Here is a 13,261-nt window from a genome sequence, read left to right as displayed (position 1 = left end):
TCCCCCACTCCTGCTTCACCTGATCTGACCCAGTTGCCTTGCTCCTGTCAATTTGCCGATGAGTTCATTTTGCTGTTAATTCTGGGGGCAGAATGGAAAGAATTTATATGCAGAAAGATGATAAAGTACAGGAATGTGGCAAAACACTAAGTGGGTATTGCTTTCAAAAATTGCAAGAGCATTTGCCATAACTGCTCTCCAGCAGTAGTTTTGAGAGGAAAACTGCGATTATTCTGTGTTCCTGTGATTATCAGCTAAATTCTTGCTACAATGTGAATCGCAAGGCATTCAGTGTAGTCTTAAATAGGGTACCAGAAGAATTAAGTAATTTTGCTGGGACTATTTTAATTTTTATTTTTAATTAACTCTTATGATTAAAGGAATGAGGATCTCCGTAAAAGTTGTTTTCAGGAGCAGGGCTACGTTGGTATATTGTGCCTGTATGTCTAACGAAGATTGAGTGTTTCAAGAATATCCTTATTCTGTACAGTGTGGTATCTTAATTGTCTTTTTGGTTTGTTGTTTTCTATTTCTAGGCTTGTATTGAGTTATGAGAGACAATACAAGGATGATGAAGAAAGGCCAGGCTTCTGCCTAGGCCACAATCCAGCAGTGACAATCACTTTTGTTTGCCCATCAAAGAGGGGAGAAGAGGTAACTTCAGTGTTTTACTTTGTGTTAACTGGTTGGTCTTTAAGTTTTGTGTGCATTATCTTTCATTTTTATTCAGAGCTGAAGAGAGCGTAAGTATTCCTGGCTTGTAGCTTGTGAAGAGTGTGAGATTCTAGATATACTCTTAAAGTCTTCTAGAACTTAAGAAATAGCAAGAACTTGAATAAAATTTCCCCAGGAGTGTGTTGTCTCGTGTATCAGTGAATTTGGTTGTCCCTTTACAGGTTCCAGGCTTTCCTGTAAGCATTGGGATGGGCTTAGTGTAGAGTTAATCCCGGGTACATTGTGGCACAAAGCTTTGCTTACTAATAATGAGAGCTCTTCCTCTTCAGTCAGGCTGGGTATGCTTATAGCTGTTGCCTGTTACTTGGTTTCTTTATTAATCTGTTATTCCTCAGGGAAAAGAAGATAGCTAGTAAGTGTCATTGCATGGCTGGAGTCTGTCACTTACTAAGTAGGCTCATGAGTTCTTTTTAAGTAAAATCAGTAGCTTTTAGCAGCAATTCAGTTTATGCTGGACAGCGTTTCAGCCTAACTTGAATGCAGTGTAACAGTCACTTCAGTATGATGCTGGGTAATGTGAGCAGCCTACACTTCTTGAACTGGGCAATTGCTAATGCTCTGCCATTTCATATAGTGATGCTTTTTATTGAAGGTTACTGAAGAGGGAATCCTCGTCTGGCTAATGGTTTAATGTTTAGTCCTGCATCTGATAGGTACCGCACTTCACTCTTGTTGCTGCAGAAATAAACACAGCTTGTCTACTGTCACTTATGCACTGTTGTAGTATGAGTAATATTACTGATGATACTTGTGCCTGTAACTTACTTGATACCTGTGTATCTATCAGTTGTTCCAGTGGATGGCAGAAATACAGATTTATGAAACAAATTGAATTTCTAATGTTTCACTTGAAAGTGAGGAAAAGCGAGACTACTGCTTCATTCAAAAATGTATCACTACAGAAAACTCATCTGACAGAAGTGTTGGCTAAAGAGTTCTCAAATGTCTATATGATGGTTTGGACCAAGGGAATCAACGTTGCTAAAACACCAGTGTCTGAAAGTCTGCTTTGCCTTCGGAGAATGTTTGACTTCTATTCCCTGCACTGAGGACTTCTCTGAGGCAAACACAATCCAAGCTTAGGCCATTTGGGCTCACATCTCTGCTTTTTCTGACACATTAAGGAAAGTACTTTTAGAAGTACTGTTGCTTCTGCTGTCCTTCTGCTAATGTCTGGTCCTGCTAATGTTTGATGCTTTACTTCTGCTTAGATTTGTAATAGTTTGCCACATCATTTATAAGACCTGTTTAATTTCTTCTCAACACCTACTTCTGAGAGGCTAAGAAACAGTGTTTGCACATTTTAAGTAATTTAGAGGTGAAGTAGTTGTTAGTGATCTTAAAGGAATGTGATACTATTGCTTTAAAAATTATATTTCAAGTAAGTCTACTTATAATTTAAATTCTCTTCACTTCTGTTTTAGAGTGCAGGTCCCAAACTTACAGCAAAAACAAATTGCCGGTACGAAATTGAGTGGGTTACTGAATATGCCTGTCACAGGGATTACCTGGAGAGTAAGAGCTGTCGTCTGACTAATGAGCAACATGATATCTCCATTGATTTAAGTCCACTTAATCTATTTTCAGGTAAGCTCAATATTTTTCTTTTGTTTTTGTGGTTTTTACTAGCCAGTTTTGCATTCTTATTTACAGGCAGAAAAAATGTCCTCTGTTGATATTTGGAGTTTCATGTCTGTCCTGATGTGTGCTAAAACCCATTTTGTCTTTTATTCATTCAGAATATGTCACACCATATACAGCCAAAGATGACAAAGAGGAGTATTACTACTACTTGAATGTATGTGGGAAAACCACTGCAGGTAACTGCAAGGATGATACAGGATACATTTCGTCTTGCCAAGTAAAACTTTCAAATTACCAGCAAAAAGTGGCAGGAAGATTTGCGAACCAAACCCTAAGGTGTGTAAATGCTCCTTAGCCCTGCTAACTGGTCTGATTGGTCTTTGTTGCCTGCTTTGACGCTTACTTGTCATGTAATCAACAATTGATACAAAATGCAAGCGTTTTTGCTCACTTATTTGTTAGAAAAATGCAGGATAGCATTAGCAAGCAGAGGAGCCAGTGAGGCCATTGTCTAGACAGGAAGACATCCACTGACTTGGTTGTCCCAATTGCAGATTGTGCTGCATTGCCTGTTGTCCTTCTTTTTACATGTAAAGCAGTATCAGAAGAAGCTGGTTCCCAAGTGGCATTTAGGAACAATAGTTTGCATGAGATTGTAAAGCAGATATTAATTAATGTATCTACGATCTTCCATTGTGACAGGTTTGTTGCAGTGATCTTCCAGGAAGCATGACTTCCTTCTCTTGCAGAAACAGACACACAATAAACTAGTGGGACTAGATATCCCACCATACCTAGAAGAGATTTAGTGTTTTTTAATCTCTACAGAAATTAATGAAAAGTGATCAGAAAAATCAGTGGATGCTGTAGAACTGTCAGTAATGATGTTGAACTAGTATTTGTTTTCCCTTGGAGTGAGACAATTAATAAATGAACAAGAATGTGACTTCTGTTATGTGAAGAACACTGATTTCTGTGATTGTGGTGATTGTCTGACCCCTCATTTCTATCTAAAACTGACTTCTTGCTCAGATACTCTGATGGGGATCTCACTTTAATTTATCCGAATGGGGATGCATGTAGTTCCGGCTTTCAGAGAATGACGGTCATAAACTTCGAGTGCAATGAAACAGCAGGTGAGTTTAGCAAGCTGTGACAGCTCTGCTCAAAGTTTGCTCCCATGCTTGCAAGTAGACCTTATGTTCAAATGAATGCTTGCTTTGAGCCACAGCTAACATGAGAAATAAATATTATTACATTAAGCAATAATTTTGATGACTGGCAGGATGTGCTGTGTAGTAGCACTGCTAGGCTAAATTTACACTGATGATTGAGAAGATGGAAGTAAAGAAGAGCCTTTTTTCTTACCCGATGTTAAACAGAAATGCAAGTTCTCTGCAGCAAAAGGACTTTTTGTCTTCCTTGCTCATTGCTAGTCCTCAAGTCTCCTTGCTTTTCTCCCCTTCCCCCACTAGAAACCTTATATCTGTTCATCTGTTTTCTATGTTAAGGTAATGATGGTAGAGGAACTCCAGTATTCACCGGTGAAGTTGACTGCACCTATTTTTTCACTTGGGATACAAAATATGCATGTGTTAAAGAGAAAAAAGATATCCTTTGCAGAGTTACTGATCAGAGAAAACACTATGACTTGTCACCTCTTATCCGCAGTTCAGGTATGGCAGTAAAAACTAGCTTTCAGTTACTTTTACAGTCCTGAGTTTACATGACATCTCCAGTGCAATTCTTCAGCTGAATATTAGTCAGCTTTTGTTGTTCTTAGTGAATTTCTGGGATGCTAGTGTTTGCTTTCCTCTTTCCAAACAGACTGAGAGACTTATGAAAGTAGCCATGTCCATAGCCTTGGCAGCCTTGGTTGCTGCCACCTTAAGTGGTTTTAAGTCACAGAATCACAGTTTGACTTGGAAGGGATCATTAAAGATCATGTGTCCTGACTCCTCTGTCGGGGGCAGTCACACCTTCCACTAGACCAGGGTTCAAAGCCCCATCCAGCCTGGCCTTGAACACTTCCAGGGATGGGGCATCCACCATCTGTCTGGGCAACCTGTACCACTCAGGAGCCACATGGGTTAGCAGCTTCCACCCAGTGTCTTGTGCAAAGGGGATACCTTTGGACTCACCCAAAAATGGTAGGATTTGGCAGCTGTGGCTTCATGAGACTGATGCAGGTGGTAATCTGAGCTGCTGGGGGAGTAGAGCTAAAATCAGGGCTTCTGTATGCTGGGGGATGCTCCGAAGGAGAAGTCATCACACAATGGGGTTCTTTACAATAAAAGGCATTTTGTCATGGAGATGCAGGAATAATTTAGCCAGATGTCTTGTTCTTAATGACCCTCTGTATTTCAGAGTCAGCCCAGAACTGGGAAGCTGTGGACAGTAGCTTTTCAGAGGTAGGAAGGAAACATTATTACATCAATGTCTGCCATAAAGTGTGGAAGAAAGGAGGAGCTTTCAACTGTTCAGATGGTGCTGCTATTTGCTCTGTAGGTGAGTCAGGGGCTTTTGTTGGTGGTGTTTATGGAGTTTTTTTTGGTTCATTGTTTTTTTAAGCCTCTGAAGTCTTGGCACCTCCTGTACAAATGGGGTTGGTTGTTCTGAGTGCCTTCATTTATTTGAGGAAACAGAAGTTAGGAGCATGTTTCCCTTGTGATCTCAGAAACTCTTGAAGAAGGAATGTAAGCAGCTCTTTCTAACTAAAGAGCCATAGGCTTTGTAGCATAGTTTGACAAGGTAAAATCAAACTCCTAATGATGTTTTCTTGTTAACTTGACAAGTGGAAAGTCTTAGTATCTAACAGAAGCTTCACTTCTTTTCAGAGAAACAAAAGTTCTATATTTACTATCTTTACAGATAAGCAAAACAACAGTAAGAATCTTGGAACATTTGTATCTTCTCCAAAAAAGGTTGGAGAAAATATTCAACTTATCTATTCAAATGGAGACAGCTGTCCTTCTAAAGAAAAAGAAAAAATCCAAACGGTCATCACTCTAATATGCAGACCAGGTGAGAACATCCACATCCTGTTCATTGATCCAGTTAAAAACTGAAGGTCATCTAATAAGCCCAGACATGAGTGCTAAGTGTTATTATGTGCTCTTATCTTCTATCTCTTTCTATGCAAAACCTTGAAGCATCGGCTTCAAGGATGATGAAAATCTAATTGCAGGTATTTAGTTCTGTTTACCTTTTATGCAAGCAGTCTTTAAAAACTCCTGAAATAAGTCTCTTGAAATAAGAATCTTCATGATTAAAACATGATTAAAGTATGCTTAAATGTTTAAAACTCCACAAATATCTGGAAGCTATATGAAACACTTTATTTCTCTAGATTGTCTTGTTGGGAAAGAGTAATTCTGAAGTGAGATCAGATACTTTAGCCTACTTTTCTGAAAAATATGGATTGTATCTAAACTGCTGGTAGTTTATGAAAGGCAGAAACATTTGCAGAAGTTAATATTGTTCGTGTTGATTATAATAGCCCACTAGTTAACTGTCTCTCAGGAAAATAGAAAGCCTGTGTTCCTCTACCTCAGCCTGAGGAAGCTGAAACTTGCAAGTGAGCTGGCTATTAGGATAAGATTTTGCCCTGTTTACTAATACAGCTATTGCTTTGTAGTAAAACACCAGTTTTGTTTATCGAAGTAGACATTTTTTCAAATATTGTGATAGTTCTCAGGAGCAGACTGAGCCCTCCACCTTTACTTCTGGGGTAAGCTTTTATTTTGGGGAGGATGGATGCAAAGACTTAGTGAAAAATAATTTTGATTCCATTTCCAAAGAGCAGGTGCTTTCACAGTTCTTTGTCTGCTTTTGAAGATAAATTGGTTTCTTAGGGGTAGATTCCTAGTTCTTGTTGGCAGCCTGGCTGGCTGTACGTGTAACACGTTGCTCTTGTGATACCAGGTGATCTAGAAAGTGCTCCAATCTTGATGGCCGAGCGTGAGTGTTCATATGCATTTGACTGGTATACTGCTGCTGCATGTGTCCTGTCTAAAGCTGAAGGAGATGACTGTCAGGTGTCTGATCCTCAGGCAGGTATGTATTTCTGTTCAGCAAATCAAAAGGTCATTAGTGATAGAACTTACACCACAACAAGTAAGTCCTTATGATACTCAAGAGGAAAGTGATTAGCAGCCTAGTGCGAAGCACCCACAGTTTTAAGTACATGCATATGGAAGATCAGAACAACATGAACTTAATACTCCCCTAGTGAATGTAGGAAAATAGATGTATTTTACTAAAGTAAATCTCTCTGTATAAAAAACAATGCTTTTAGTTTGTCCATTTTGTTTCTGGAATAGCAATTACATAGAAGGAGACTTATTCAGGGGGAGGTGAACTAGCCTGACTAGACTGACTGAAACAAAACCTGTGAGAGATATCAGGACGAAATTGAACTGATAAAGTTTATTCCTTCCCGATTAGGCTTCTCTTTTGATTTATCACCTCTGGCCAAGGCAAAACGTTTCTATACAGTTAATACTGTGGAGTACTTTTTTCACATAAGCATCTGTGGCAGTCTGCCTGATGACCTTTGTCACACAAAATCAGCAGCTTGCCAAGTAACACAAAGGTGAGTAACTAATTCTGTTGTCTGTAGGAGAAGATCCCTTGTTGCATGATGTGTTGTTGATGTGCAACAATGAACAATTTGTATGTAAAGTAATTACTGGGCTACCTGTAATAGATTCAGGTAATTAGCATATAATTTGCAGTAATTACACTGCCAGCTGTTTCAAGCTGAGTGCACATATATGTAATCTTGCTTACAGCTAACTTGTGAGATGGAATGTGCCTGTTGCTCTCCCTTTTGTTATCCTTAGGGACTGTAAACTCTAGATTAACTGCTGCAGCTGTATTAAGGCAACCTGCAATCCAGAGTTGGCGGGTCAGCTGTGTTCCAAGAGCTTGCCTAAACAATGTGAGCTTGCTGTGCCTGGGATAAGCAGGGGGGCTGCCTTAGGTAGAGGTGAAGCCCAGAGCTTGGATGTTGTACCATATGGCCTCTAACTGTTCCAGTGGAGGTTTAGTTTAGATAGTAGGAAAAGTTGCTTCATGGAAAGGACTGCAATGGAGCAGGTTGCCCAAGGAAATGGTGGAATTGCCATCCCTGGAAGTGTTCAAAAAATGTGTGGACTTGAGGACATGGTTCAGTGGTAAAAATATGGTGGTGGTGCTAAATTGATGGTTGGACTTGATGATCTGGAAGGTCTTTTCCAACCTTAACAATTTTATGATCTCCCTCACTAAATGGGCTGTTGCAGACATGATCCCAGTGTGTACTGCTGCTCGGACAGCATCATTGCTTTTGCCTCCTACAGACTATGTCTGAGGCAGTATCTGTTAATTTCAGGTTCCAGGTCAGCCTGCTGCCAGAGATGGGGTACAGTGCAAACGCCTGCAGCTGTACTTGAGCTGGCTCTGAGTTACTCTCCAGCCAAGGACAGTTCACTGCAGACCCTAAAAATTTTCTTCAGAGCAAGATAATCAATCTAGGTCTGATAGAGTCAAAGTTAAGTCAGAGTGAAGCAAAGCCGATACCTAGCAGAGAGCTGTTGTGCAGTGCTAGGTCTTCACTGCCTATATGTAATCGGATGAGGCCAATTTGACCCCAAGATGACTCCAAGTCTGCAGTTTGACTTCTGCTTTGGAGAATGAGAACTTGATGTTATTGTCACCCTTTTAGAGAAGGGGGTATTAAAGTTTTCTAGATATCTAAGCAATATGTAACTTCCTTTCCTTTTCGAGGGAGAACATCTGTTAAGTTTCCTTTTGGCTGTGTTCTTTTTATTCCAGCTCACTGAGGTCTAATCAACCTTATTTAATTATTATGTCATCTTATAGTGTCTTGTATAAATGTACGTGGTTACTATTTGTAAGACTTCTCTTAGAGACAATTAATTTTGTACTCTGTTCACTCTCAAAACTCAATTTTTCTTTTCTAGTAAGGATCAGTTTTGGAGTCTTGGACTGCCCAGTTCCAAACTTTCCTATTACGATGGCCTGATTCAGTTGACCTACAAAAATGGTACAGCATACAACAATGAGAATAAAACACTGCGCTCTACCCTTATAACTTTCCTGTGTGACCGTGGTGCTGGAATAGGTCAGCCTGAGTATCAGGTAAGAAGTTCTGCATGAAGAAAGGAAGGATTTCCATCCTAAAATATTGACAATAGCTATTAGGTCAATATAAGCAGTGTTGTGTGTGGAAATATCCAGTATTTATAAAGTAGGCTAAAAGAGATAGTTCTCTTGGTATACTTGACTCTTGTTGTAACCATAAAGCTTTCCTTCACCAGTGAACAGCAAGCCTCCTTTAGTCCCTGGGCCATGTAATTATTAGTGCTTTTGATCATCTTGTATTTCTAGCTGGCAAAAAACCAAACTGGCTGACAAGTAACAAATGGTAGAACTGTGTAAACAGCAGACAGAAGTTTAACAGAACCAGAGCAGGTTTTGTTGGCAAGAGCATTTTTGGTGACACAGGGAATGACAAGATCTATAACAGGACAGACCAACACAAATCAGTCTGAGAAGGCATATCCCAAAACCAAGGGGAGATAGCAAGCTTGACATATAAAGAAGTAGCTGTGAGTCACAAAATTATCAGTGTGGAAAGCCTCTGACCTATTCTGCTCATTTGTAGAAAGAAGATAACTATACCTACAACTTCAGGTGGTACACTGAGCATGCTTGTCCAGATATTCCGCTGGAATGTGTTGTGACAGATCGCAACACCATGGACCAGTATGACTTGTCAAGGTAGGAAAGTGACACATGCAGTGTAACTTAGCTATTCTAGTTTGGTGCTCTGGCTGAGGTTGGTTTCCTGTGCAGACAGCACCAGAAGTTTTACCTGTCGTGACGGTCTTGACTGTAAGTATGTTGAAATCCCTCTAGTATGTTGACTTGCCTCCTCCCAGGATGTAAACTGACTTTTTGGGATGGTTTTGCTTATAAAAGCATGTTACCTTGTTAGCTGTGCTCTATATCCCAGGAGTATTCTTTCTAATTGTAGCACTTAAAAATGAAGGGGAAAAGTTAGTGGGGAATGCCTTAGGGTTGCTTTGTTTCTTGAGACTGAGAAAGCTAGAGGGAGTCTATGAAGAATGTGTGTTCTTAGAGCAGAACTTTCTCTTTCTGCTCAGATTAGCAAAATCTGAGAAGAGAGGTGAAAACTGGTATGCCATGGATAATTCAAGACCAAGTGAGCACAAGAAGTACTACATAAATGTCTGTCGACCCCTGATTGCTGTCCCAGGCTGTGACCGGCGAGCGTCTGTCTGTCAGATGGCGTATAGGCATACTTCTGTGAGTACCCTTTCCATCCCAACTCAGAGCTGGTTTGCCACATGAGTGAGATTGAAACAGACATGGGTGAGATTAAGACAGCCATGTGAATTCTGACTCTTTGTGCAAAGGGATGTTCTGTGTACCGTAATGGTTGCATAACTACAGCAAAATGGTAGAGCTCCTGTCAACCTCTTCAAAGAACAAAGCTTTAATTTTTCCAAGTGTAGCAATGTCATGTTTGAAACTCATGATTTTTTGCCCTGTGTTTCAGAGGCAGACAAACTGCATCTCTTCTGTATGAATTGCTGGAGTTTCAGATACTAGCAATACACATTTCTTTTGGAACAGGCAGTCCTCCTGGATACTTTGTCATGCTTTTGGCTCATTTTAGATTGAGCTGTGGAAAAATTTGTTTCAAGATTCTCTGTTGTGCTTTTGCCCTCCCTGAGCTTTCTTGGGATCTGACTGGTAGATCAGGCAGATGTTTCCAAGTAAATTTAAAAAAAAAAAAAAAGGGCTGGTGGGTGTTCTGGGCTTCTACTTCTGTATTGCCCTGAAGTATAACAATGTATCATTGAAGTGATAACAGCTGACAGGCTGAATCAACCCAATTGCCCACTGCCTGACTTCATTGCTACTCAGAGCTGGAAAGAGGGAAAGCTGAACTAGAGACTCACCAAGCCATCCTAATTCCTTCTATAAAACAGAGAGAACACCTTCCCTCCTTACTTTTAAAGGGGATGTGTTAGCGACTGAAGCCAGTCACGTACTGCACTTGAGAGATGATTATTACTCCTTCCCTGTGCTTGCAATAGTCCTTGTTGTGCAAGGCCGCTTACTTCACATGTAGATACACTTTAGGGCTTTGTTACTTCACTGCTTGTGATGGTGGAGTGAAAAGTGAGCACATTGGGTGAATCTAAATGCAAAGTTGTTACAAAAAATTTAAAAGGGCAGAAGTCTGTGGACAGCAGTTTTGGAGGTATATTCTTCAGTTTGTTGCTGCTATAAAGTAGTTTCTTAAAACTTGGAACCAGCAGTTATGTTGAAGTGATAATGACTGTATACTTTGGTATACCTACTGTCTTCCTGGTTTCAGTTTCTGTTAGTGATTTTTAGCCTTGGCAGATCCCCAAAATTGATGCTGAGAGCATCTGGAGGCTTCCACACATTGTTTTAAAGAGCTCTACAATAAATTCTGCCTACTGCAGAAGACCTAGGCCTTCCTAAATTGCTAAGCTACATAGCCCAGGAGATGCAGATGGGTGTTCTAAGGTACTATAAGCACCCTATTGTATTAAAAATAAAAACAAAATCTAAACCATACCTGGTTGTGGAAGTTGTCTGTTAAATATGTGAAACTTGAATACAGAATGGGAGAGAGTTCTAGAGGTATCTCTATACCTTTGTTATATTCAAAACTCTCAACCCTGTGTACAAGAGTATTGTAGTAGGTATCTTCTTTTTGGTTGTATCTGTTTTTTTAAAAGTCGTTGACATGCTTTTATACTTTTCTTTATTTCTAGGCTTCTTATTCTGAAGTCACCTCTATTAGTAATCTTGGTGTTGCCAGCAAAGAACTAGTAATTGAAAGACCTGGGCATGTTTCTCTAACCTATGCAAATGGCTCCGTGTGCATCAATGCTGATGGAAAGACAACTACTTATACCACCACCATCCACTTTGTCTGTTCCAGGGGTACTCTTGTAAGGACAAGTGATCTTTCAGTTGTTATTTCATCATAGTAGGTTTCTTATCCTGTAACATGAAGCCACATGAAGATGTGTAGTGTATAGCAGATTCATGGCAAGGGAGACTTCTTGAGGGTTTAAAATAGAGATGTAAAAACAAGGCTGACTTAGATGCTAGAGAAGCACGTGTCTGAGTATTTTATCATAAACAAGAACTAGATAAAAACTAACAGCCTTGATGAATTGTAATATTTCAGACTAGTCTAATTAGCATGAAAAATACATGAGTACTTAAAACTGCAAACATTGTGGCCACTCTTAAGTGGAAAAATATTGTAATGTGTATTCTCAGGCTTAGGTTCTGCATTCTCTGTAGATTGTTGATTCTAGAATTCTTAAATCTGTAGAGCTTTTGGGGATACAATTCCACATACTGAAGTTTAGACTGATGGGATTATTAGACTTAAGCTTGTGTAGACTTGTTCTTCCTGGTTTTGTGAATCTGCAGGTCTTACTCTCCCCTCACCCACATGATCTTTAGCCAAGAGGTGTTGTGAAAAATCTGTGACAGGGAGCAGTTATGAACTGCTTTGCTTTTGTCTGAAAACACTGACATGAAGTGTATATAATTAATATTCCTGTTACCTTGTTACCTCACCTAACAGACTTCTGTTGCTTTACTTTTGGTTTTTTGTTTGTTTTTTTTTTATTATGGACTATGTATTACACCCCAAAATTCCTCAAAGCCTAGACAGAGACAAGATCTAGTTATACATGTCTAGATTAAATACTGAATTTAATCTCAGTATTTGGATGTCAGATTCAGTTCTTTGCTAATGCGTGGTGACATGGTAAGTGTTTAACTAGACAAAATTTTTAGTGATGACCTTCAGAAAAAAATGGGGGAGAGGGAAGTGGGGTAGGAATTGTGTGGTTTTGTAGTGAAGTCTTTTAGAAGAACCTTTCAGTTTCTCCTAAGGTGGAATCTCAAACATGATGGAGTGTTAGCTATTACGCTTACTCTGGTCTTCCTCTGCAATCTGTTTCCAGAGCAGCAGCCCACGGTTTATCGCTATTCTGGATTGTGTGGCCACTTTTTTATGGGAAACTGAGGCTGCTTGCCCAATCAAGGAAACAAAAGATGATTCTCAGGTAAGAAAGGAGAATGTAAATTGTTTTCGTAGTCTCAAAGTCCAATTTTTTTTTTTTTTCTAGAACTCCTGATTTCTGTGTTTAAATGGCTCTTGAAGAAAACTAACTAAAGTGAAGTCTTAAGTTGGTCATGATGTAATCTTGTGATATCTTACTGCTTTATTTTTTATTGTTTCTGAAATGTCGAACTTCTGACCAAAATATTCAGGTGCTATCTCTTGAGAGCAGTTTATTTGCTGTTGAATGCTTCGTTTAATATTTCATCCCCTTGGTATGTTGCTTGTAAAACTGAGTTTATATGTAAGGCTATGTATTGCCCTTGTTTTGTGGAGATCATCAGATGAGACTTCTCTTTTTTCACACTAGAACCTGAGATTAGCTCAGCTGGTTGGAGCATGGTGCTAATAACACAAGGTTGAGGGTTTGATCTCTCTTCAATCCCCATATGAGCCATACATTAAAGAGTTGGACTCAATAATCTTTGTGGGTCCCTTCCAATGCAGAATATTCTGTGAAATCTACTCAGTTGCTTCTACTTTATAGGTCTCAACATAAGCACATTAGTGTGAAGACAGCCCTCAGTTAAAATTTCTGTGCTCTTAGCTAATATGATCGATGCCATCTGTTAAATTCCACTTTGATATGTTAGTGTGGCTGATAGAGGGAAAAATAGAATTGAACGAACGTACAAAAGAATTGAAGGAAGTTACTGCCAGAACTGTTTTCTGGTATTCTGGTATGCAGTTTAGGAATATATCTAAATCACTGCTTTGGTTCTTGAA

At 39.5% G+C, this 13,261-nt stretch overlaps 1 protein-coding gene across 1 annotated transcript in view; it reads left to right on the top strand.

Annotated features, from left to right (window-relative positions):
- The window catches only part of IGF2R (insulin like growth factor 2 receptor), a 58,187-nt gene that overhangs the window by 18,145 nt on the left and 26,781 nt on the right, over positions 1-13,261 (top strand). The window contains exons 7-20 of the mRNA XM_058834237.1: positions 537-654; positions 2,160-2,322; positions 2,475-2,655; positions 3,352-3,455; positions 3,831-3,995; positions 4,687-4,827; positions 5,191-5,343; positions 6,244-6,375; positions 6,766-6,913; positions 8,286-8,463; positions 8,990-9,105; positions 9,492-9,654; positions 11,163-11,342; positions 12,378-12,479. Of these exons, the coding sequence (XP_058690220.1) occupies positions 537-654; positions 2,160-2,322; positions 2,475-2,655; positions 3,352-3,455; positions 3,831-3,995; positions 4,687-4,827; positions 5,191-5,343; positions 6,244-6,375; positions 6,766-6,913; positions 8,286-8,463; positions 8,990-9,105; positions 9,492-9,654; positions 11,163-11,342; positions 12,378-12,479 (2,044 nt within the window). The remainder of the gene's footprint in view (positions 1-536; positions 655-2,159; positions 2,323-2,474; positions 2,656-3,351; positions 3,456-3,830; positions 3,996-4,686; positions 4,828-5,190; positions 5,344-6,243; positions 6,376-6,765; positions 6,914-8,285; positions 8,464-8,989; positions 9,106-9,491; positions 9,655-11,162; positions 11,343-12,377; positions 12,480-13,261) is intronic.

The sequence above is a fragment of the Poecile atricapillus genome, chromosome 3, assembly GCF_030490865.1.
Source record: "Poecile atricapillus isolate bPoeAtr1 chromosome 3, bPoeAtr1.hap1, whole genome shotgun sequence".
Classification (NCBI taxonomy): domain Eukaryota; kingdom Metazoa; phylum Chordata; class Aves; order Passeriformes; family Paridae; genus Poecile; species Poecile atricapillus.
Note: the sequence above shows the minus strand (reverse complement) of the source record. Positions and strands in the feature narration are given on the sequence as shown.